This window comes from Anabrus simplex, chromosome 1 (assembly GCF_040414725.1).
Source record: "Anabrus simplex isolate iqAnaSimp1 chromosome 1, ASM4041472v1, whole genome shotgun sequence".
NCBI lineage: Eukaryota > Metazoa > Arthropoda > Insecta > Orthoptera > Tettigoniidae > Anabrus > Anabrus simplex.
This window is the reverse complement of record NC_090265.1, coordinates 535,585,207-535,610,522: the sequence shown is the minus strand read 5'-3', so window position 1 is coordinate 535,610,522 and position 25,316 is coordinate 535,585,207. Positions and strand designations below refer to the sequence as shown.

The 25,316-nt window shown below is 40.7% G+C and overlaps 1 protein-coding gene across 3 annotated transcripts in view; it reads left to right on the top strand.

Annotated features, from left to right (window-relative positions):
• The window catches only part of Tsc1 (tuberous sclerosis 1 protein hamartin), a 442,531-nt gene that overhangs the window by 109,144 nt on the left and 308,071 nt on the right, over positions 1-25,316 (top strand). For all 3 annotated transcript variants that reach the window (XM_067135484.2, XM_067135485.2, XM_067135482.2), the window contains one exon: positions 18,445-18,580. In XM_067135484.2, the coding sequence (XP_066991585.2) occupies positions 18,445-18,580 (136 nt within the window). The remainder of the gene's footprint in view (positions 1-18,444; positions 18,581-25,316) is intronic.

Sequence of the window (25,316 nt, the reverse complement as noted above, 5' to 3'; positions counted from 1 at the left end):
TATTTTGTCAGTGTAAGCTTCAGTTCTGGAATCCCAAGTGACCGGTTTTCATTCTACCTCAAAAAGGGTCTTCAGTATTTATTTGACTTTCAGATAATTTTGCCATCTCCTGCACTTCCTGTTGTAGGTTATTTGATGTCTCCATGTGCAATAAATAAACTATCACAATAAGTAAAATATTCACTCTACCACAGGACGAGACCAAACAAGGTAATGAAGAAAGATAATGGTTAGGTGGATCGCTGACTCAAATGCGTTCCATCTTCCGCATTATGTCAAACTGGTATGTAAACACGAACTTGAGTGACTTTCCATATGCACAGGTAGGTACATCGGGCGGCTAGTTGTGCCACTAGTTGCCCACGGCTAATAGGCTACATTTACTGCCCTGTCACGCATTTGAGCAACTAAAAGTTGCCAGAGCAGTTGCCGGCTCAGATAATGGCTGGCAACTAGTTGCTCAGTTGCTCCACTAGCCGCCCACGGCTAATAGGCTCCATTTGATTCAATGGTCCATGACTCGCCAGAGCAACTAGTTGCGCCAGTAGTCGCCACGGCTAATAGTGGCCTTAGACTTCAATTACATTGCTTTCCACTTTTCGGCCGAATAAACAAATGCCTACAAGACCTTGCCTAGCAACAACTATACATAACTGCGTATTACAAGTTCAATTTCATAACGAGTTATCCTTCAAGTTTTCATCTTAGAACAAGTCCTTTAACTTGTTATTGACCTTTAATACAACGTCTTCACATGTGAATGCAGCACAATTATATATGAGACGTGCATATGAACTTCAACTGGAATTGTTTCAGCACGAAATAATGTTGTTTCTTTTGACTGTGATCATTGTGTTATGAACATCAACTGGAATTGCTTGAACATGAAATAATGTTAATTATTTCTATGTACTCTTTTTGACTGTGATCATTGTGTTGTGTTTTTAGAACTTAGTGATTTAATTTTTGCTCTGCCTTGCTAATTTTCTAATGATGACACTTCAAATATGTTGAAACCGGTCCCAAATGAACTTCTCTTTGGTTCAACTCAATAACAGAGTATTGAAGAGGTGGATCCTTCCTTCTATTTAATATTGTATATCTGGTTACTTTGGCGGTGGCATAGGTGATTATATCGTTTAGAGATGCAGTAGCCTCGTCTAGTTCCCCGCCTCATGTGGATTATTGTTGGTAGTTCTGATTTGGTCGCTTGCCATCTTTCTTCATCTATATGCCTTGATACTTGTGGCTTGAGGAGTTCGCCTGAATGCTTCTGGGTTCCTGTGCTTAATTGGACTATAATTAATACTGGAAGGTGTTTCCTGATTGCGACTATTTCTACTTTCACTTGAGCGTGACCTCGACTGTTCGTGAAGACTAAGTCAATTGTACTCCTTCCATTTGGTGCTATATACATGTATTCCTCCTAATTTAGCAGTCTTAGCCGGTAGTCCATGAGAAAGTCTGTGACCATTTGGGTTTTTGAGTCACATTTGTCTATGCGGCAATTTAGGTCCCCTACCAGAATGTTGGTTTGTCATCTTCTGTATTCTCTAGTGCCTTTCCTAGCTCGTCGATAATCGTCTCGGGTTTGCTATTGGGTGTTATGTATGTGCCTGTTATGTTAATTTTTCCCGTGACTACTGTTAGAGTGTTATCCGTACCATCGATTAGTCTGAGGGGTGGTAGATGCAGTTTTATGAAGCAGCTAAGTCCTCCTGAGGGTCGTCCTCTGTCTCCCTTCTTGGCTGGTGAGTGGATTCCATAGAAGATGTTGATGTCTTCGTTCTCTTGGAAGGTGAGCTGGGGGGGTCGTGGTGATTATGGATTTTAGGCCTTCTACATTCCATGTCATTAGTCTTATATAGCATTTATTATTACTGGTGTTCTGTAAGTTGTGCTCCTGATGTCTCTTGGCAGCAAAAAATATGTCTCCTGACCGTTACCCCTTCTGGCCAGAAGTCTGGGGTTGCTCTTTGTGTTGAAAGGATATCCTACTCTAAATGCTTTGTTTGTGCCTTTAGTTTCCTGTTGTTTGCAGCTGATTTATCCAAAGACTCCATTTTCCTTTAGAAACATTGTTACATCTTACTGTCTTGTAATTGGGTACAGTTTACCCACGTAGAGCCACATTTATCATTCACCCTGTTTCAGCACGCAGGTCTCAATTGGCTTTGTTCCCTTTATTTCCTGCTCTCTGTTTCTTGGTCTTCTTGCTATTTCCGACTATTACGGAGGTTTATTAATGGTGGCTGATTCCATCTGTTGCTTTCCATTCATTGATTTTCTTTCTTCTTCTTATCCTCCACTCTCCTTTTTACTGCACTTCTGCCTGTTCTGGTTTTTCTCTGCTTGGTGATTCTCCCCTGATTCTTCCTTGTTCACTTAGTGATTGGCCAGGTTCTTTGCCTGTGGCACTCATTTCACATTTTATTTCTTTTATTGTGCTTATAATATTCTTTGAGAGCTCCCCTATCATTGCTTGAAGCCGTAAGGTTGTTATTTCTGTGATTCCATCCTCGATTTCGTTGGTGAGCAGCATATTGTGATTTCAGCCGCTGTCTATCGCTATGCTGTTACCTGCAAGGGTGCTTCCTTGCCAGTCTGATTTCAGAGTGTCAGGTACATTTTGGTTCAGTTTTGTAGTTTCCTGCGTTTCTTCTGTAGATGGTATTGGTGGAGTCATGTTCGCTAGGTTGGTCCGACGGTGCTTAGCGCAGGCATGCAGTCGCTATTCCTCTTAGTTCCGGTAGTTGTTGCTGGTTGCTGCTTGTGAGTTTGTATGTTTTGCCAACAGGTGACGCCACTTGTCCCCTGCAAAGGCTGTCTTCTTCCTTGTGAGATGCATTCGTATGGTGCTCCCTGTTTATCTCCATACCTCCAGATGTCACTAGCTGTTGGTTGATGCTTGTGATTTTATATGCGTTAGCCAACAGATGGCGGCACTTGTCCCACACAACGGCTGTCCATTTCCTTAGGAGTTGCATTTGTTTGACATTCCCTAACTTCGGCCAGTGATATGGTATTTCTCTTTGTAGTGTCGTTTAACATATTGATGCAAAGCATATTCTAATGAGACTCGCCGCTTTGTGCATGTCCTCCTTGACTCTTCGTTTCAGATAACCGTTCATGTTCGTGACTTTCATTTGAAGTTTGCAGAGTACTCTCGATCCATTCTTCTATTTCCTTGGCCATCTTCAATTAATAATGAATATGAATAATGAGAAAGTTTAGAAAATATATTATACATTTCTACAATATATCGAGATATTGCCTTCAGTTGAGAGGTGAAGAGAAGGATTGGTAAAGAGAAAAGAAGATATGTGAAAGGAAGACAGAAATACTGATGAAAAAGCGGTAGGAGGAGGTTGTTTTCAGGTCAAAACTTGATTCATGTCTGTTTACCTAGTATTTCGACACAGGCATGTTTAAAAGCTGAGCTGCTGGACATGTTTCTGACATCTGCTGGTAAAAGATTCCATTGTCAGGCTGCGGTAACAGCGAATTACAGTACGTTGTGTAGATTGCTGTTCTGTGTACAGGAAGTCATAAACACATGGTGCTGCAGGAACGGGTATTTTTGTTATGGTCTTTGGAGAAGAGCTAGATGCGATCACGGGGATAGGCTGGTTGAGAAGTTTTAAGAATAATATGCAAAATGCAAAGAGCATGAAGTGTGCATCATTCTTGCAGGCAAAGCCACCCGAGCCATGTGTAAGATGGTGTGACATAGTCAGCATAGCGAAGTCCACAGATAAATCTTCCACGAGTATTCTGAACACACTGTAATTTCCTTCCCCAGTCTATTCCTAGGTTGTAAACTATGAAGGGCATACTATATTGTTTTACACTTTATTTTTTGTACTTCCAGGTATGGTTCACATTTCACATTTGAAGGTGATGACTTGTAACTAGTGACTTGTTCCACCGTTTGGTTGCAGCACACGCACAGGGGCCAACGAATGCACTCGTCATAGCCATTTTATAACAGCGTAGGAGCAGACAACATGGAAAGCAACCGTTAGGGACAGCGCTGTACGAATTGGTTCCTATGGAAATAAGGCGTGACCACTGCAGAAATTCATCGGCGCTTGGTGGCAGTCTGTGGAGAACGTACGCCATCACAGAAGACAATTTACAACTGGGTGGAACGTTAGAAAACAAGGCGCACATTGTTGGATAAGGAAACCAGTTCTGGAAGGAATGTGACAGTGTCAACACCAGCCAACATTGCCCGGGTCGAACAGGCTATCCAAGGAAACAAATGCATCACATTTACGGAAATGGAGGCAACCACGGGAATTAGCCAAAACACCCTGCAGCGGATTTTGCATGGCCACTTACAGTTGGGGAAGATGTCATCCACGTGGGTGCCTAGACTCTTGTCTACAGATAAAAAACAGAGGCATGTGGACGTGTGCAGAGAACTTTTGCAACGCCATGGTCAAGATCCAACCGACTTCCTTTCCCTATCTGAGTTCATGGGATGTAAAACCAGTAGCAAAGAAACCTCCCTTGTCTTCTGTATCTTGTGAAATTTCTTTTCTCCTTCTTCTTGTAATCTGCCTGCCTTGGGCTGAGCTGCTGTCACTTGAAAATGCTATTGATCACTCTGTCCACTGCAGTCTTGTAGATCCAATTGGCTTTATAATTTCTACTGAAATTTGTTATATGCAGTATATATTATGTTATTTTTTCTTCTTCCAGCCTTTTAGTGGCTGTTCTGCTTCTGTCATAGCAGTGTCTTTTTGTCTTTTTCAACTTCACTTATCGGTAGGGTACAGTGTTTCCCTGTGAAATTTTTGTCAGCCAGGTGGCAGGAATAAGTAGCTGGGCAGGGTAAACTACGTAAACAATGATATTTCAATTTATTCTCCTCTGGGCATTAACAATAATCTCGGGCAGTAAACATTAACTAAATAATTGAACTATTTTAGTGTTATTATCACAAACAAGACATAAGAGTATTTTGAACTTCTAGTGTTCTACAGCTCATTCATAATCATGTAACACTGGGGCTTACCACTCGGTTGCTGTGGAGTGCCATACGGGTTTGAAACGTTAAACGGAATCGAGTGGTCGCGGGCAATTCCACGCTACTCCAGACACTGCTCACACATGACACTACGTGATAGCAAAGCTAAACATTTGAACTCCGATTTGATTGATGCAGTTATGCTGACAATAATGAAGATTTATCATTTAAATAAACTGTTTTACAGTATTTACGTTTTAATGTGGAGCACCCAGTGACTCAAATTTTTCATTAATATTATGTAACTAGCATATGTCTATGTTAGCCAGGCGGCATATAAAAATGGCAGGGTGGTGTGCTCATTAAACAAGGCTTTAGGGCAGGGCCTCTCAAACGCCTAAAATCTCACGCATGCAAATAGCGGCGCAGAGTTCGTGTGCACAGTGCATCGGTCTCACTCGGCTCGGACCAACGCTTCGTCTCTGGACTACTCGGCTAAGTTTGGCTCAACTCGCCTCGAATTTGGAGCGCTACGGAGCAGTTGAGGAAGAGGGAGACAGGGGGAGCGAGCGAGAGAGGCGTGGGGAAAGAGAGAGACAGCGCTGTTGCTCCAAATCGAGGAGTGGGGGTCTGCACTCTGGTCAACCAAGCAAAGTTGTCGTTTGCACAGTGCAAGCACCAGGCGCATCCACCCTGAGAGGCCCTGCTCTAGGGAGAACACTGGGTTATCTTTCTTTATTTCATAATTGTATACACTTATTTCTAGCTTAAAAAATAAATTCACTGGACAAAAAATGTCACCTTGAACAAAATATGCTGAATAGCGTGCAATACCTCCTCGTGCATCATGTCTCAAGTTAGGAATGAACTCTGTTCATGAAGTTGTCTGCATAAACTGGCTTCAGTGGTTGGGCAATGTCAAATGAATGGAAAAGGATAGGTTACCTAGAATAATAATGGACTCCATCATGGATGGTAATTGAAGGAAAGGGAGATAAAGACGACGATGGCTAGATTCTGTTTCAAATGATTTAATGATATGAGGTATAAAACTAAATTAGGCCACAGAGCTATTTACAAACAGAGAATTGAGGTGGCTTTTAGTAAATTTACAGATTTTTGCAGACTGAATGTTAAAAGGCATAACAGTCGATAATTAAGATGTATGTACGTATGTAAAAATGTACCTCAGCTATTGTGCAGACATTTTAATATGTTTCTGGGTATTTCCAAAATTTTTCAAGCTTCATACTTCTGTTCGCACCAGGGGCTCTCAACTTGGGAGCATGGTTTGGAGACCATGGGGCCCTTAGCTAAGTTCTGGCATTGCTTCCACTTACTTGTGCCAGGCTCCCCGCTTTCATCTATCCTGTCCGACCTCCCTTGGTCAACTCTTGTTCTTTTCTGACCCCGACGGTATTAGAGCATTCGAGGCCTAGGGAGTCTTTCATTTTCACGCCCTTCGTTGCCCTTGCCTTTCTTCGTCTGTTACTTCATTTTACGAAGTGACGGATCTCTACTTTTTTCTTCTTTTTTCTATTTGTCTACCTTCTGTGGGTGTGGGACGCAGATGAAGAATACACCCACGGTATCCCCTGCCAGTCGTAAGAGGAGACCAAAAGGGGTGACCAAGGGATGATTGCATCAGAACCATGAAACTACTTGTGATTAGTACCATCATGCGGGGAATACCATGGGTCGCCTTTACTTGTGAGTAGTACTACACTGTTAGGTTCTCAATAGTTTTGTGATTCGTAGCAGTAGAGCGGGGTTCATTTTGGATTTCCAGTACCTGTGATTAGTACCACAAAATGCGGAACACCACGGTCTTAGGTTGCCCGTGATTAGTACCATTGAGTGAGAAACACCGTGGGTCTTCGTTGCCTATGATTAGTACCCACTATATGCGGAACACCACGGGAATACCGGTGCCCATGATTAGTACACCTAGGTGAGGAACACTATGGGTTTGTGTTGCTTATAAGATTTGCCATTATGTGAGAAACATCAGAGGTCTGCATTACCTGTACGACGTACAATACTTGTGAGTAGTACAATAATGCTTGGAACACTGTGAGTTTATGCTACCTATGATTAGTACTGCAACCTGAGAAATACCATGGTTCTCCTTTACTAGCGATAAGTGCCATTATGAGGGATCGTTGACATGGATATTGAACTCCTTTAGACAACAAGCATCATCGATTCAGGATTGTGCTTTGGAAACAGTCCCTTGGTCCGTAATATTGTTTCTGGTCAGGTGAGGCATTGCAGGTCGGATCCACTGATTGATTGATTGATTCATTGATTCATTCATCAACATCACATTTTGAATTCTGGTCTGTGGATGAAATTTGTACGTTTAAATTGTCATTGCATTTCGTCTATTTCATACCATTACGGGCCGATGACCTAGATGTTAGGCCCCTCTATACAACAAGCATCATCATCATCATAATCATCATCATCATCATCATCATAATACTTCAGTTAGAGAAAGGGTGGAAACAAACATTACATTGCAGTGCTGTACGCATTTGGCTCCTAATGCCACAAATCCATCCAGGAAATATTCATCACAATACTTCTTTAATTTCTGTTTTACTTTGTTTGAAGCAGATGAACTTAAGCCATACATTCCAACACCACGATGATGATGATGATGATGATGATGATAACAACGGCATGTGGCTACCGTAGAAGCCTAGTGCAGGTCTTTTGAGTTGATGCCTGTAGGTGTCCTGCGCATCTGTGAAGATAAAGCTGTATCTGTGAATAATAATAATAATAATAATAATAATAATAATAATAATAATAATAATAATAATAATAATAATAATCCTCAGGTACCGTTTGCAGGCATTTTGATTCGATGCCATTTAGACTGCCTGTGCATCAATTTCTTTGTTCCATTCTACTCTACCAGCAGTGTTGGCCCTACAGAACACTCAAAATGTCCCTATATTCACTCGGAAGTCCATAATCTGAAGAAAATTTCATGTAAATACAGTACAGTAAAACCTGCTTTAATGGACACCTCTCACCGGCGGGCAGCCCTCATTGGCGGACGATTTTCTAGGTCCGTAATTAAATACCATGTTGTGTATGAGTAATTTACCCCTCTTATATGGACACCCTTTATTATGGACGTGGCACACCAGAGCCACGAGAAACTCCAATTAAACGTCTCCTAACAGACACTTCCTTTTTTCAAAATAGTGTATTTGTGTCCTGTACAGTATGTATTTGCTTACTTTTTGCACAGGCGATCGCAGACACTGTAACTTTTGATCCAGGCTGTACACATTCTTGGAAGGCAACACTAGCTATGCTATCACTTCCGGGAGTTGGGGGATCTGATATGCTCGACAGCGCTGAAATTCGTACCTTCATTGTCAGGTTACTTTTCATTGGCTCGTGGGCTTTTGATGTGTTCAGTTTTACGTTGGTAAATTGGTGTAAACATGACTCCGAGGAAGTTTTTAACTCTAAACGAAAAGGTTTGCATAACTAAATAAATGGCGTATGGCCTCTAGAGAGGCCTGGTGCAGGTCTTTTTCTAGTAGACGGCCTATTAGGCGACCTGCATGTCTGCGAAGATGAGGGACCTATGTAGGATGATTTCAATGTTGAATATGCCACACACACCCAGCCCCCGAGCCGTTGGAATTAACCAATTAAGGTTAAAATCCCTGACCCGGCCGGGAATCGAACCGGGACCCTCTGAACCGAAGGCCAGTACGCTGACCATTCAGCCAATGAGTTGGACCCAAAATAAAAAAAAAATCATGAAGAATGAATGGACATGAACCCCCCCCCCAAAAAAAAAAAAACAGTGGATTCAACCCAAAGAAAGGTCATAAATAATAGTATTACTGACCAAGGGACCACTTATAAAGCACAATCCTGAATCAAGGATGCTTGATGTCTAAAGGGGTCCAAAATCCAGGTCTAAGGCCCCTTCAGAATAGTACATGTCGCAAGTAAAGTAGAACCATGGTATTTGCCATGTTGGGGTACTAATCAAAAGTAACGAAGACTCACGGTGTTCCACACAAGATGGTATTACTCACAAGGATTGTACTTCGTACAGGTAACGCAGACCTATGGTGTTTCTCACACAATGGCGCCACTCATAGCCAACGCAAACTGATGAGGTTCCTCACCTAGGAGTACTAGTCACGGGTACCAGTATTCCCGTGGTGTTCCTCACATAGTGGGTACTAATCACAGGCAACGCAGACCCACGGTGTCGCTCATATAGTGGTACAACTCGCAGGCAACGCCCAGACTCATGGCGTTGCTCACATGTGTACGACGCACGGGTACGGGAAACCCACAGGCGAACCAAATCTCTGTTTATACTAATCACAAACCTATTTCGTACCTAATATAGTGGTACCACTCGCAAGTACAAGCAACCCATGGTGTTCACCACGTGATGGTACGAATCAAAAGTAGTTTCATGGTTCTAATACAGTCATCCCTTGGTCGCCCCTTTTAGTCGCCTCTCACGACAGGCAGGGGATACCGTGGGTGTATTTTTCGTCTGCGGCTCCCACCCACAGGGGGTAGGATCCGTCACTTCGAAAAATGAAGTAATGGACGAAGGGCGTGAAAATGAAAGACTCCCTACGCCTCGAATGCTCTAATACCGTCGGGGTCAGAAAAGTACAAGAGTTGACCAAGGAAGGTTGGACAGGATAGACGAAAGTAAGGAGCCTGGCACAAGTAAGTGGAAGCAATGCCAAGACTCAGCTAAGGGGCCCGTGGTCGCCAATGCACAGTCCCAAGTTGGGCCCCTTTTAGTCGCCTCTTACGACAGGCAGGGGATACCATGGGTGTATTCTTCATCTGCGTCCCCTACCCACAGGGGGTAAGGTATGCATAATAGACTATCATAAACATGAGTAGTGCGGTGTGCGTAAACTGTCTGAAGTATTCAAGATTGGAAAGACACAGGCAGCTGAAATTGTGTAAAAAAAGCCAGAAGAACTAGTGAAAGAATAGCATTTAAATGGCAACGAACGGCACATTAAAAACTGTTTCAAAGTGGTAGTGGAGCTCTCATTGACAAGGCACCGCTAGAGTGGTTCACTAAAATAAGAAGTGAGAATGTCCCTGTGTCAGGACCAATGATACAAGCAAAAACGTTAGAATTCGTGGCAGATATAGGTATTGGAGATTTCAAAGCCTCAAATGGCTGGCTAAAAAGATTCAGAAAGTGACAGGGTATAAACTTCAGAGTGATTTGTGGAGAATCATCCGGTGTTAATATGGAGATTGTTAAAAATTGGCAAAAAAACATACCTTCAATCATAGACGGGTGTGCTCCGGAAAATATTTTGAATGCCGATGAAACTGGATTGTTTTTCTGTGCTTTACTTGACAAACTTTGTGTTTCAAAGGAAATCGTTGTACTGGTGGAAAAGTTGCGAAAGAACGTCTTACAGTCTTGTTATGTGCAGGTATGAGTGGAGAACGGGAGAAGTCCCCTGTGATACGAAAAGCTGCAAAACCAAGGTGTTTTAAGAATATGGACGTTACGAAGTTTGGCATTGAATGGAAAGCAAATAGGAAAGCAGGGATGACCAGAGAAATAATGACAGAGTGGCTAGGACAGTTGGACAGAAAAATGATATGCCAGGAGCAAAAGATGTTATAATTCCTCGATAATGCAACATCTCGTCCGGATACAATTAAGCTGCAAAATGTGAAGATCGTCTTTTTCCTACCAAATGTAACATCAGTTTCTCAGCCGTTTGACCAAGGAGTGATCCAGAACTTCAAGGTTATGTACAGACAGTTAGTGATGAAGCACATGGTATCAGAACTTAACGAGAATGAAGTAACCTTTCAAACACTGACAAAGGGACTGAATGTTCTCCAAGCAATTTCATGGATAACCAATGCATGGACAAACGTTACAGACTCAACAGTTCGTAACAGCTTTCTGAAAGCTGGGTTTCCCGCTAGTGGTGGACATTCCGAAATAGAATCAGATACCCTTCCTGACAGCATGGAAACAACACAACAGTTGATTAATGCAGAAGGTTACAGTGTACAAGTGAACACCTATATCAAAATTGATTCAGATATTCCAACAGAGTGTGAGAGTGGAGACACAAAAACGATTCTTCAGTCACTCCAAGGGAAGAAGGACAAAAATGAATATTATGACAAAAGCGGGAGTGAAGGTGATGCTAATGACGACTTTGAAGAAAATATGGGAATTAATATGCTACCAATAACCTCGTACAGTTAGGCTCTCGGCTTTGTTAAGTGACCGAAAGAATTCTATTATAAACAAAACAATGAAAAAGGTGTAAATTTGACCCAGGATTAAATTGCACATAGTGAAAATATCATTGCTAAACCAAAATGGACAAAACAAACAAACATTACGGATTTTTTCAAGTGCTAATGTTTTACTGTACTGTGCTAGAGATTGCTACATCTATATATTGATTTAAAGTTTCAAAAACTCATATCGTCTTCTTAATTTTAACATGGTGAACAGCAATAGTGTACAGTGTGCTCAATAGAGGTTTCCATAGAAGTGCTTTTGTCTCTTTAATACAATACATTGCAACTGTAGCAGCCCATCTACAACTTTCTCCTGTGAGTACAGTGCAGTATATTGTACAATACTGTATACAGTATACAATTAAAGGTACATTTGCGAGAATTGTAAACACATACAGTACATGGGTTATTGTGTTCCAACTGATGTTTAATGGTACCGGTTTCATAACCTCTCTCGGGCAGTCACCCCTTCATAATGGACATTTTTTTTCGGTCTCGAAGATGTCCGTTATAGAGAGGTTTTACTGTAAATAAAATGTATAAGAATAGTGAATAAGAACAAGAACTGTAGAAAAAGCACCTAGTAGTTACTGATATACATGAAAACAGACCCTTTTTATAATATGGAAACTGTACATTAAGGAAACTCGAGGAAACCTGTTAGGTTATTCTTCTTGGTCTGCTTTTTGTAATTTTAGTTTTCGTTTTACATCTCATTTTTTCAACTTCTTCCTGTAATTCTCGTTCGGCATTTTCAAAGGTAGATGGGCATGATGTCATGATGTACAGAGATATCTGCAATGTACAGTGCTTTGGGCAGGAAAGAAATGAGGAGATTCACTTTGCAGACATCTCTTTGCATCATGACATCGTGCCCACCTACTTAAAATAAGCACAGTAGAGAGAGTGTCATCTACATTGAAAATTTATTTCTTTCATTATTTTTTTGTCTCTGTGTTTGGCTGAATAATCCATACGTTTTGAGGTAGATTCTGAAATCCGTCCTTATTTTATAAGGAAATGGGCCAAACATCCCTACTTGCAGGAATATGACTCTTCAGTTGGCTGTACTAGCTCTATCAGATAGCAAAGTAAACTGGATCTCTCTTGGATGACATATAGCCAAGTTTTTAATTTATTTTATCTTGTGTGACGTGATGGGGATGTAGAAAGAAACAAATTTATCAGTTCGTAGAAAAACAAAGCAACAACATAGTAGTTGATTAAGATTATTTGACAAGACGTTCAAGGAGAAAAGGGCTGGGACCAAATGGAGGTTGGTGGATGTAATAATAAGAAGAAAAAAGGCTAATTAAAACAGTATATTGTTTCTACGAGGAAATCAATTTCAAATTTACAACTCAAAATTTTGTAATCTGGCACATAAAAGAAAACGCCCATCATGAATGACGTACATTAGAATAGAATCCCTAGACCATTTACAAGTTATAATGTGTGACTAATCAATTGAACATGGTAACCTATAAGCCTCAGAGAATTTTGACACAGATTTCCAAAAAGGTAAACAAAGGGAGAAGAAAGGCACGGGAAAGACCAAGGACGGGGATCACAATAATGGGAGTCGCCTGAGTATAAACGTTGCCAAATGCAGGAACAGTTTTATGTGATAAGTTGTACCGTCCAGGCCACAAGTTCAATCACTCACTCTTAAAATTGCAATATTACTCGATGTTCATTTTAAGGAGAAATATCACTCGCATCAAGCTTAAAAGAAAACCGGCCACAGCAATGAAGATAACTCCAAAATCCATAGGAGAAGAATAATAGTGGAAATTACAAAATAAATACTTTTGCTCACCCAATACAGCAAATAAAAGAAGTGGAGCTTCCCAGCAAATACTGGGAAGTCCTCAGACGACCCTCCAACCGCACTTGGTGTCAGCGCTGGACTGAAGACCGAGTATGTGGGGGAAGCCTTTATACCGCTGCAGAAAGTTCAGGAAAAAGTACACAAAACGTCGAGAAATATTGGACACTGACGCAGCGGGTGATGTAATCCAGTGGAGACTCAGTGTGTAGTGAGCCATTCACCAGGACGGATGCACGGCGAGGCAGCAGTGAAAGTCCAAGGCCGGTTAGATGAGTAAAGTAGCGGCGAGTATATGAAAATAGGTGGAGTTCCAGATGACGGCAGCCGAAAATAGGTGAGTGATCGTTACACTTGTGAACACCAAGTGTGTCTCCAGAGATCTTTTACATGCCATCATCATCTGACATGGAGTCTAAGGCCCTTCAGAAAAAGTCAGAATATGTTAAACATATGTTTGAGGTCCACAGTGCTGAGGTTCACTAACGTGAGTGTAAATTAACACCTTGGCTTTCGCAGCTAGCAAGCATCATATAGATAGTTTTCCAGAGTTTTAGGTCTTGGTGCAGTCACATAATTTCACTGTAAGGAACATTCAGCAATTTCTAGAGTCTGGTTTTACTTGAAATTATTTAGATAGCGAGGTATTCTGAGGGTAATAAGTAACATAACTTTATCTGGTTAAAGATAGGTACACCGAGCTCGATAGCTGCAGTCGCTTAAGTGTGGCCAGTATCCAGTATTCGGGAGATAGTAGGTTCGAACCCCACTGTCGGCAGCCCTGAAAATGGTTTTCCGTGGTTTCCCATTTTCACACCAGGCAAATGCTGGGGCTGTACCTTAATTAAGGCCATGGCCGCTTCCTTCCCACTCCTAGCCCTTTCCTGTCCCATTGTCGCCATAAGACCTATCTGTGTCGGTGTGACGCTAACCAAGTAGCAAAAAAAAGATAGGCACAACTATAGGCTGAATAATATTTCATATGGTTCATTCCATGTTAAGAAAATAGTATTGCTCTTATGACAACAGGGTTGCCATATCGAACGGCTCTGCGGAACACAATCACGGGGAAACGGCTGCACATAAATCTGTAAAATTCAATATTTAGCTTTGAGATAACAGGCTGAATAAACTAAGCTGCAAATTATTTGTATGAACTAAAGGGGACGGGGAGTTTTCAGGGGCTATTTTTTGTTTGTACAGAATCAGAGGTAAAGTACGGCGCACAAAAACCTCAGCATTGAAGTGTATGGTAAATCGGTGGAGAAAATAGACAATAATATTTTTTATGGGCTCGAAGGGTGAAGGATGCATTCAATAAATTTCCCCAGACGGGCAGGTTCAATCCTGGCTCAATCTGGTGCTATATGTTGAAATACTTCAGCCTCGTGACGGTAGATTTACTGGCACATAAAAGAACTCCTGCGAGACAAAATTCCGGCATCTCAGCATCTCTGAAATCCGTAAAAGTAGTTAATGGGACTAAAGCAATTATTATTATTATTATTATTATTATTATTATTATCTTTATTATTATTATTAAATTTCACCAGACAACGCGGGGTACTACTGTGCTGTCGTATCGTTTATCAAAAGACAATAGTAAAAATTAAATGCGCCCTTAAAGAAAACAGTGGTAAATAAAATGCGCTTAAGAAAGAACAGCTGAATAACAAAACCAAGCACAGACAAAACAAAACACATGACAAATTTTTGTATCAGCACAAGTTTTGCCATGACATCATTGTACACCACAGCATCAAAATCTTCAGTAACAATTTCTGTACAGTATGAAAATAATAAAACACACTCAAATACTATGCAATATACAACCAAAGTAAAATATCTGCCGTTAGACAACAACTTTATGGTACTCACCGAATGTTACTTCCTTGCTGCTGCAGGCTGGAGTCCTCTATCATTCTGAATCGGATGAAGATTCACTGCCGACAGCAATGATGAGGGGCTCCATTTCGTCCTAGATCAAATCAGATTTCCACATGTCTGCTTCAATATTTTTCACGTGTTTCACATAGTTCGCCCAGTTTTCAGTAGACACCCATAGGAGACCTTCATCGATGAGTTTTTCCATCTCCCTTGTTTTGAACGTGGTGTTGTTCATAGCAACATAGTGCTTCACTTGCACCCAAAGAAGTTCAATAGGGTTCAGCTCACAATGGTATGGTGGTAAACGAAGAACTGTGACACCATTTTCCCTTGCCATTTCATCGATTCTGTGGCGATCGCATTTCCATCGCACACTCTTTACGTGGGTCATCAAGTCTGTTTTCAGCATGTTCTCATCATACACTACACCACATTCTCGAAGCCATGACCTCAGGTTCTTTTTTTTCCATGCCTTCGTAGGCAGAGCTTCTTTCTTGCGGCTGTGATAGGAGGCATTGTCAAGAACAATGACAGAATTTGGTGGCAGGTTGGGTAGTAGACTTTCTTTAAAATACTCCTCATAACTGTCACCATCCATTTCGTTGTGAGCATCTGCGGTATTCTTCTTGCACTGAAACACGTACTTCTCGTTACTGGCATGAACTAAAGCGAACCGTGGACCACGACCTGTAGGTGACTTGAAGACCGCAAGAGAGTCCTAACAGAAAAGCTTCCTGTGGAGTTGAAGTGGTCTTATCTTTCCATTCTTTTCCAACAGTGTAACCTGTGTTAAACCATGACTCATCAGTGTAAAAGATGTTCCTTCCCTCGTCTCTACATTTCTTAACTGTTGACAGATACTTGTGACGCCAAGATATAATGTCCTCTCTTTCCGTCAAACAAGCTGAATTCCCTTTCTTTTCGTACTGGAAACCCATGTCTCTCAACAAGCGATACATAGTTGTTCTTTTGAACTCGGGAAGGTCTTTATCATTCTTCAGAGACTGTAGGACTTGCTGCAAGGTTGCAGGTTGGTTTTTAAGGAAAAACTCATGCACCTTACGCCTTACACCACTATGGACAAAATCATTGAACTTGGCTGACCTGCTGTCTTTCCGTGGTGCTTTACGTTCTCTTGTTTTAATCGGAGGAGCCAAAGGTCCTGTAGTGGCTGCTGATCGCACTTTATAAACAGTCTTCTCAGAAATGTCTGTTGCTTCGGCAGTTTCTTTAACACTGCAGTGGTCGCGCCTCATAGCGTTACTATTGTAGAACACAGGTTAATTTTTTTACACTTGTTAAAATAACTTTATCAATTATTTTGAACTTGGCTGTGTAAAATATACGATAAAAAACCCAAAACCCATGTTATATATTAAAACCTTTTATTTTTATAAACAAATATAATTAAACAAAATTACACAAGTGTTTTTGAAAGTGTCATGTCAGCATTGTTTTTACTTAATACAACTGAAAAGTGACCGAAGATATACAAAATTAAAAAAAAACCTTTCTTTGTAATGCCACGTTGAGGAACAACGATTTGCTACATAAAGTGTCTATTCGTAGCAGTAATCACACTCTACTTTCTGGTGGTACGGTCACACCCACCTCTGGCATGTTTCACAAGTCTTCCTTGTTGATTTATTGCGACGCCTGCCACAGAGGAAACATTTTCCTACTATACCAGCTTGCACTCTTGGTGCTGGAGCTTCTTCAGGGATATGAAGCAAATGTTTTCCTCGTTGTCGTATCTCTTTTGGCAAGGTTTCCATGGCGAAGCGGCGTCTTATTGCTGGTTCCATCTGTTAAAGTGCCAAATCGTTCAGAAATTGCCTACGACTGATATTCGCATCATTCTTGTTGGCTTTGTAAATGTTGATAGCGTTCACACCCGCAACATTCATAACATGGAATATGATTGTTAGCGGCCACCTGCGGGAATTCTTGGACACGTCAAAATGTCTAGTCATTTCATCTAAAATGTCCATTCCATGATATAAACATAGATGTTGCATCTGTATGTGTTACTCCAGCAGCAGGCTGTATCGGTTCGAATTCTTCATCCTCTTCTTTTATTATTGTTCCTGGTGTGTCCTCAGTATCACTGTGTGCTGCAGTTTCTTCTACAAAATCCTCCTAGTTCGTCTTCATCCTCAACACTGAGCACACTTTCGTTATCACTTTCTGCCTCCTCCAACCACATTCTCACTTGCTCCCTGTCACGTTCTGACATTTTCAATTGTATATAATCACTCAATTATCAGAAAGGACATGGAGAGAAAAAAATATACGTGAGAATTACGAAACGTAAATGATACGCGAGTGGTCGTGCGGTCTACAATAGTAGAACACTACATTGTTGTTCAACTCAAGCTGAGTACGTGACAGATAGATGCACGAAACTGTACTAGGGTTCGTGGAAGGGTGTGGAGGGGGGGGGGGGGGGGGGGAAGGTACATTTACCCTCAAGGCCACAGGTGTTGCCAGCCGCTCAGGGCTGGAAAAGATATTGACCTGTTCTACAATAGTAGAACGCACGACCACTGCAGTGTTAACCACCCAGCTGAGACTTTTATCTGGATTCTTTCGAGAAAGGTAAGTAAGTACGTTAAGCACAGTTTTTTTTTTTTCTTCCTAAGTATCTCTCCCTGCTTATTTTTATGGACGTTCTCACCCATAACGCAAATAAATTACTATTGATTATCACTATTAAAAAGAAAGAAATCACACAAGTAGGCTAATCAATGACATAACACTCACTCAACGCAAGACAAGTATGCACTGATATAATGGCCAGAAAACAGACGCAACAAATGAATATTGTAGATGACTACAAAAGATCACAGTATTAATGTTAAAGAAAGAAATCGCCACATAGGCTTATCCCATAACTATCATTCAATAGAAGAAAGTATGCACTGACTTACAGCCTAAAAACATACATGCAATAACGAAACATTGTACGTGACTTCACTACAGAAGTGAGCTGCCCGCGGTTCACAGATGCTTTTGCCAGAGCAACATAGAAGGCAAATGGAACAAGGCAACAAAGTGATGGCTGTTCCCACCATTGTACTTCCTCCCTACGAATGTATTTATGAAAAATAACATGTTATATACTGTAGTTATTTTAATATCTCACAAGCAAAAATGCCTCATCCTTTTTATCTAAGCTTTAATAATACATTACAAAGTACAGTATAATATCCCTTAATCACGAGAGATTATGGGCGTCTTAGAGGGGGTATGTTCACTCGTAGGTCCGTAAGAGCAATACTGTTTTCGTAACGTGGAATGAGCCATAGTCATGCTGGGAAAAGGATGAGTGCTTTCCTTCCTCAAATTGACTCTTGTATGAAATAGCACAATGTAATGTAAATCCTTGGTTTATTAGTAACTTGTCCATTGTTATTTGTTTATTTACTTAATTTATGCTTTTTTTCAGAGTATCGGAGGCTTTGAAAGGCTCATTCAAACTTCAGGCACTTACTTTCTTGGGCCATCTTGTGAGGCGACATCCAACATGGGTCTACAAAATCACTACACATCCTCTTATGAAAGAACTACTGAAACTTTTAAAGGTCAGAATATGTTAAACATAATATGAAGTGTATTTTCTACTATTTTGGAAAATTGTATATTTAAGTAATACTGTACTGAATTGTGTATTTTGTCGAGTACATTCTTGTTTATTGAAGCTGTCACTTTGAGCAATAGTGTTTTTTTTTTTTCCTTTTTTCCCCCCTTGTGTTGTCCCATCCATTCATACTTGAAAATGGTGGTAAGGACCATTAACTATTTAAACAGTCAGGGTGGTGATTTTGGGAGAGGGATTATTTCTAACATATGATCTAGAAATGTGCACAATCTCTGTCATTGATGAGTAGGGACATCCTTAGGGCTGGAAGTGTGCTGCTGTCTTCTGATGTGGTGGTAGAGATCTATTCATGCTATTACATGTTTTTTTGTAACTGATCTTTAATATTTTGAATGATATATTGCTACTCTGGAAATTAATTGGCTGGAAGGTGGCAGGTATTTCAGCCTTCCTATTTGTCAAAGAAAGGAAAATGCATTACATAAATAACTAGATGTTGAATCTGTCCTTCACAGATTAGTTTTGTGCTGCAGTAATGCCATCAGTGGAGTTCCATGACACCAGAAGAGGAAGCACACAACGAACTACAGTGATTAGTCAGTGTATTTTTATTAATGATCAGTATTAGGCTTAGGCCATTGTAGGCCATCACATTCAGTTTTCTTCTGGCTTAGCAATATTAGAACTGAGGTCAATGAAGTATTCAGTTTCCTCCTCCTGTTATGGCTCGTTTTTCTCGTATTCCATGAGTGATCGTTCCTTCATGTTTTGTTTCTCATTGTGGTCATCATCTTGATCAGTCATGACATCAATCACCACCATTGCCAATTGCCATCACAATTGAACAATATTTCCATGTCAGCAATGCTCGGCATTGATGGACCTCTTAATAAAGATTTAAATTTTGAATATCTCTGTTATAAGCATTTAAGCTCTTCAGGCTTTTCTCAATAGTGAAATTACCAGTGTTTCACCCCAGTGTAGCAGTGGGCTAATCAGTTGGATTGCTACACATTTCCAAGATGCTGGCAGCTAGTGCGCCGTTGTGACACCACTGCAAGCCTCTTATGTAGGACAATGCAGTGACGGTGCACTAGGGGAAGCACGTGCCTCCACTTGTATAAATGCCTGCCTTTGGCCTTTGTGTAAAAAATATCTCTGTTATAGTTTATGTGGTAAATATGTGGAAGACAAAAGATCAGCAATTGTGGTTTCTATAACTTTTGGTGTGTGCAGTGTTTAGGTAGAAGTAATACACAGTAAAAAAAAATTAGGGGAACAAGTTTTTGAACGTATGCCATGCTCCACAAAACAATACCTCACACCTAGGTATATTACCAACTAAACCTTTATTCTTTACCGTTGAAGTATACAAAAGAACATCGATGGATTCGTGTTCATTTTCAGAACACAAACTGAAATGTCCAAATAGGAGCGAAAACAAAGTGATAAGTCCTCCAGGGGGATTTTTATCACAGTTGGAGAGCTTCAGTATGGTGTACGTCCTCCACGAGCATTTATCACAGCTTGGCACCTAGGTGGCATGCTCCGTATAAGTCGACGGAGGTCACGTTGCGGTATCAGGTCTCATTCTTCAATGAAAGCCTGTTCGAGGTCTTGGAGAGCCTGTGGTGGAACAGGACACCTACGAACGCTTCTGTCAAGCCTATCCCACACATGCTCGATAGGATTACGGTCGGGACTCACTGCTGGCCATTCCATCTCTTCAATGTCCAGTTCTCGCTAGACATCTCTGGTGATGCGCGCTACATGAACCCTGGCATTGTCGTGGATGAGTACGAATTCAGGGCCAACACTGTAAGCAGTATCTGCTATAGCAGTATCTGCTCAATGTACCCCGCAATGGTAATATTACCACGGACGACGACAAGATCCGTACGGTCATCAACACTGATGCCACTCCACACCATCACAGAACCTTGTCCGAATCGGTTGCCTTCCTGGATAACATTTGGCATGTACCGCTCACCATGACATCTTCATATGCATTGACGTCCATCATGCTGTGTCAGGGGAAATCTGGACTCGTCTGTGAACAACACTGATCTCCGTTGGCGAAGTTGCCAGTTGATGTGTGTACGGGCAAACAGAAGGCGAGCTGCATGATGTTGCTGCGTTAAACGGGGCACTCTAACAGGACGTCTGGGTCATAAGGACACTTCTCTTTACCTGTTCCTTTCTGTTTAGTCAGACACCGTGACTCCAGTGACCCTCCTGAGGTATTGTTGCAGTTCTCTGGCAGATGCTGAACGATGCTGCAATGCACAGATGGTCAGATTGCAGTCATCCTGTGGGGTTGTCATGCGTCCATGACCTTATCCAATCCTCCTTGTGAACTGGCCTGTCTCATTGTAGCAATTCCACATGTGTTGAATAACTGATGGAGAGACATTGAGATCCACAGCAACACGACAAAAAGTGCATCCTTCCTGGATCAAAGTGACGGCCCTTGTGACTTTAACCTCGTTAAGATGTCTCATGGGATGTGCTGGTTTACGTACAGTGTGGTCAAATGACCGCAGAAGTCTGTGTACCTCATGACAACACAAGGGCCCACCATTATTAACTTTGTTTTGAGCGGTCACCTGACAGATTAATGCATGGCTACACCTACAGATGGAGTATAACTTTGATTTGACATACCCTGAGGCTTAGAGCATTAATACTACAGAGTGCGCATAGTGCCACCTCATCCATGTTGCGGCGTGAAGCCATCATCAATAATCAATCAATAAATACTGTTCTACATTTAGGGCAGTCACCCAGGTGGCAGATTCCCTATCTGTTGTTTTCCTAGCCTTAAATGATTTCAAAGAAATTGGAAATTTATTGAACATCTCCCTTGGTAAGTTATTCCAATCCCTAACTCCCCTTCCTATAAATGAATATTTGCCCCAATTTGTCTGCTTGAATTCCAACTTTATCTTCATATTGTGATCTTTCGTATTTTTAAAGATGCTACTCAAACTTATTCGTCTACTAATGTCATTCCACGCCTCTCTTCGCTGACAGGTCGGAACATACCACTTGTTACAAAGCATCACTCATTTTTGTTCCGTATTGAAAAATAGCGATCTCACTTAGTTTACAAAAGGAGTATATCTTTATCTTTGAATAGGTGGGGTAAAAGATATACTCCTTTTTTAAACTAAGCGAGACATACCACTTATTACATGTGATAAATATAATTTTTGATCCGTATTGATGATATTTCATTGGAATAATAACAATAAGTTAATTTATTAATTTGACCACCTAATCAATAGAATAAGTCTTGTCTTTGTTGATATACATTGACATGTTAACTATATTGGTACATGTTTCGCCTTGTATATAGGCATCATCAGCCATTGCCTTAACCTTGAAATAAAATCAGGCACCTGATTTACATATATATAAAATAAAACTAATTATTTTAAAACCTTTGAGAGCCTGAACTAAAATTAACATATGGTAAAAGACTTGTATAATGTTGTTTTTAAAGATATTGCAATGAGTGAGGAGTTTACAATTAGTGAAAGTATTTGCAATATTGACATTAGGAGGCTATTATTATAATTAAAATGAGCAAAGCAACAGTCTGTTATAAACAAGTGGTAAGATTGGTATAAAATTATGTTGATCGACCAGCGGTCACAATTAGACAATGACGAAAATGACGATCAAAATCGTATTTATTCAAAAAATAATGTTGAATGAAATAATGTCGAAGGATGGTCAAGTGACCTGTAAATATTTGTTTACATGAGATAAAAGTCGAAAGTCAATGGCATATGGTGAAGTTGTGGTTCACTTTGATGAAAAAATACAAAGTTGTAGTTGAAGGTTGATGAACGATGTTTAAATTGGACCTTTATGGACCATCTCAATTTGATGTAATGCTAAAATGTTAAGAATATGGGTTTATTGACATTCTAGTCGTAGCTGCCTCTGTGGATCCGTGGTAGAGTGTTGGCCTCCGGATCCCAAGATAGCGGGTTCAAACCCGGCAGAGGTAGTCGGGTTTTTGAAGGGCTGAAGAAAGTCTATTCGACACTCCATGTCGTACGATGTTGGCATGTAAAAGATCTCTGGTGATACATTTGGTATTTACCCGACAAAATTAATTAAATCTCAGCCATAGATGCCCAAGAGAGATCCGGTTTACTCTGTCTTCCATCTAGCGGACCTAGAGTAAAACGGAACGTAAAAATTGACGAGCAGACAGCCAGATGGCGTCAAATCGAAATGTCTGCACACGGTAGTTGAGGCCATACGATTATTGTTATTATTATTTATTAGTGGAAATCGTGAACACTTGCCGTTTGACTATGGTGAGGGTAACTTGTTACGTTATAAGCTAAAAGTTGTTGACGACTGTCGACTTCTTACTACGAGTGTTATAGCTGTAGGTTTGTGTTGGAAGGGGATCTGTTTGTGAAGGTGTGGCTATGGGCTTATTTGTAGTACTTGGAGGGGAGCTACTCTTGGTGGGAGAGAAAGAGGAAAGTGTATTGCTGCGCGTATTGTAACGGTGAGATGCCCTTGGAGGGAGCGATATTAGAGTGGGTATGGCTATGGGTCTATTGGTTGCATTTGAATTGGAGGTACTGGCGGTGAGGGGAAGGGAGGGGAGTGTATTAGTTGTAGAGGAGGTGGGAGTGCTTATTAATTTGAGGTTGAAAATTTTTAAGAATATATTGGTGAGGGGAATTGATTCTTATAATAGAAATAAAATCTGTTCATACAAGGGACTTATTTTATCAAAAATGTCGTTTAACTTATCTTTGTTAAAATGCTGGTCGAGGAAAATGAATAAATTTTCGTATTCTGTCATGAGTTTACCTTTTTTGACACTCTTGAGGATATGAAGGTCTTGTTCTATTGTAGTGAATTTACGTCCTGTGTCCCTCATGTGGTTGGCAGTCGACAGTCGTCGATAACTTTTAGCTCATAACGTAACAAGTTATTCTCACCATCATCAAATGGTAAGTGTACACGATTTCCACTTAAATATTTTATTACGATTTTTTCACACTTCTGGTTTCCTTTTACAGATTCAACTGTCACATTGCCTTTTCGACTAGAATGTCAATAAACCCGTATTCTTAACAACGTTTTAGCATCACATCAAATTGAGATGGTCCATAAAGGTCCAATTTAAACATCGTTCATCAACCTTCAACTACAACTTTGTATTTTTTCATCAAAGTGAACCACAACTTCACCATATGCCATTGACTTTCGACTTTTATCTCATGTAAACAAATAATTACAGGGTTATGAATTTCATGTTGTTGGTCCGTATTGAATTGAGAATAACATATGAATAGTAACACAGTAAAGGTTTCCACCTATTCAATACTAATATGTATTTACAATATTATAAATTACATGGAACTAGTTTCGACCCACCTAGGAGTCATCATCAGCCATATTAAAGCATACATAAGTTTTTGTCGAATCCTAAAACGTTATTTTTAACTGTAATAATTTATAAAGTGAAGTGTGGTAATGAGATGAGAAATGTTAGTATGGTACAGGTGAGTAGTAATTAATAATAATACGAGGGATATATATACAAAGAAGTTTGGAACAAAGTACAAGTGGGGTGCTTAGTGTTGTAAAAATATAAACTCATGGATATCAGTAGTCTTCGTACTAAAGAATACAATGTAAAATAACACATATAAACATATGTACAAGTATGTACAAAGTCTGGAGAGTAAAAAGTGATACTCTTTTAATGCCGAGTCGGCTTGACACCGATCAGCTTAAGCAGAGAAATTAGGCATTTGGTGTATTAAAGCTGTGTTGACTGGCTGCGTTGTTGATTGTTGGACGTGAAGTTATTTTTGAATTTCTGGTTAAGAAGAAGGTGGATACTGTGCGTGGATGTATTAATTCTCAGTTCTTAGCGGAAACCAAATTGGACCTGTTAAAATGGAGAAAGCCGGTAAAAACAAAAAACGGAGATAGGAAAAGGTTAACATAAAGTGGAAGGACGCTTACCTCGCGCTGCGGTGTGTGTAGCATAGCTGATGGTGTGCGACTGGTGGCGGGAAGTGAAATGTGGGCAGAGAGAAGGGCAGGCGCGTGCGGGTTAGGAGGGGGTTAGGAAGAGTGGGGGTGGCTTGGGGCGGGGTGGGGGTGGGAGGGGGGAGCCTTAAGGCGGGGCTGAAGGGTGCGGGAGAAAGGGTAATTGTCTCGGAAAAGTACCTTTGATTAGAGTTAGGATTGAGTTTTGGTTGGCTGCGTTATTGTTTCTGAGGAAAGTGATGAATAGATCGAAGAGTATGTTGGGTTTCTCTGAGATTTCATTGAGATTGTGACTGGCATTGAAGTATTGGTCTAGGTGTATGTAGTAATTTTCCACTATGTTGAGTAAAGGGCCCTTGTTTGCTAATTCGAGGATGTGCATGTCCTGTTCGATATTGGTGAAATTATGGTTATAATCATACAACAGGTTTTCAGCCATCGGCCAACACATGCATGATTATAACCATAATTTCACCAATATCGAACAGGACATGGACATCCTCGAATTAGCAAACAAGGGCCCTTTACTCAACATAGTGGGAAATTACTACATACACCTAGACCAATACTTCAATGCCAGTCACAATCTCAATGAAATCTCAGAGAAACCCAACATACTCTTCGATCTATTCATCACTTTCCTCAGAAACAATAACGCAGCCAACCAAAACTCAATCCTA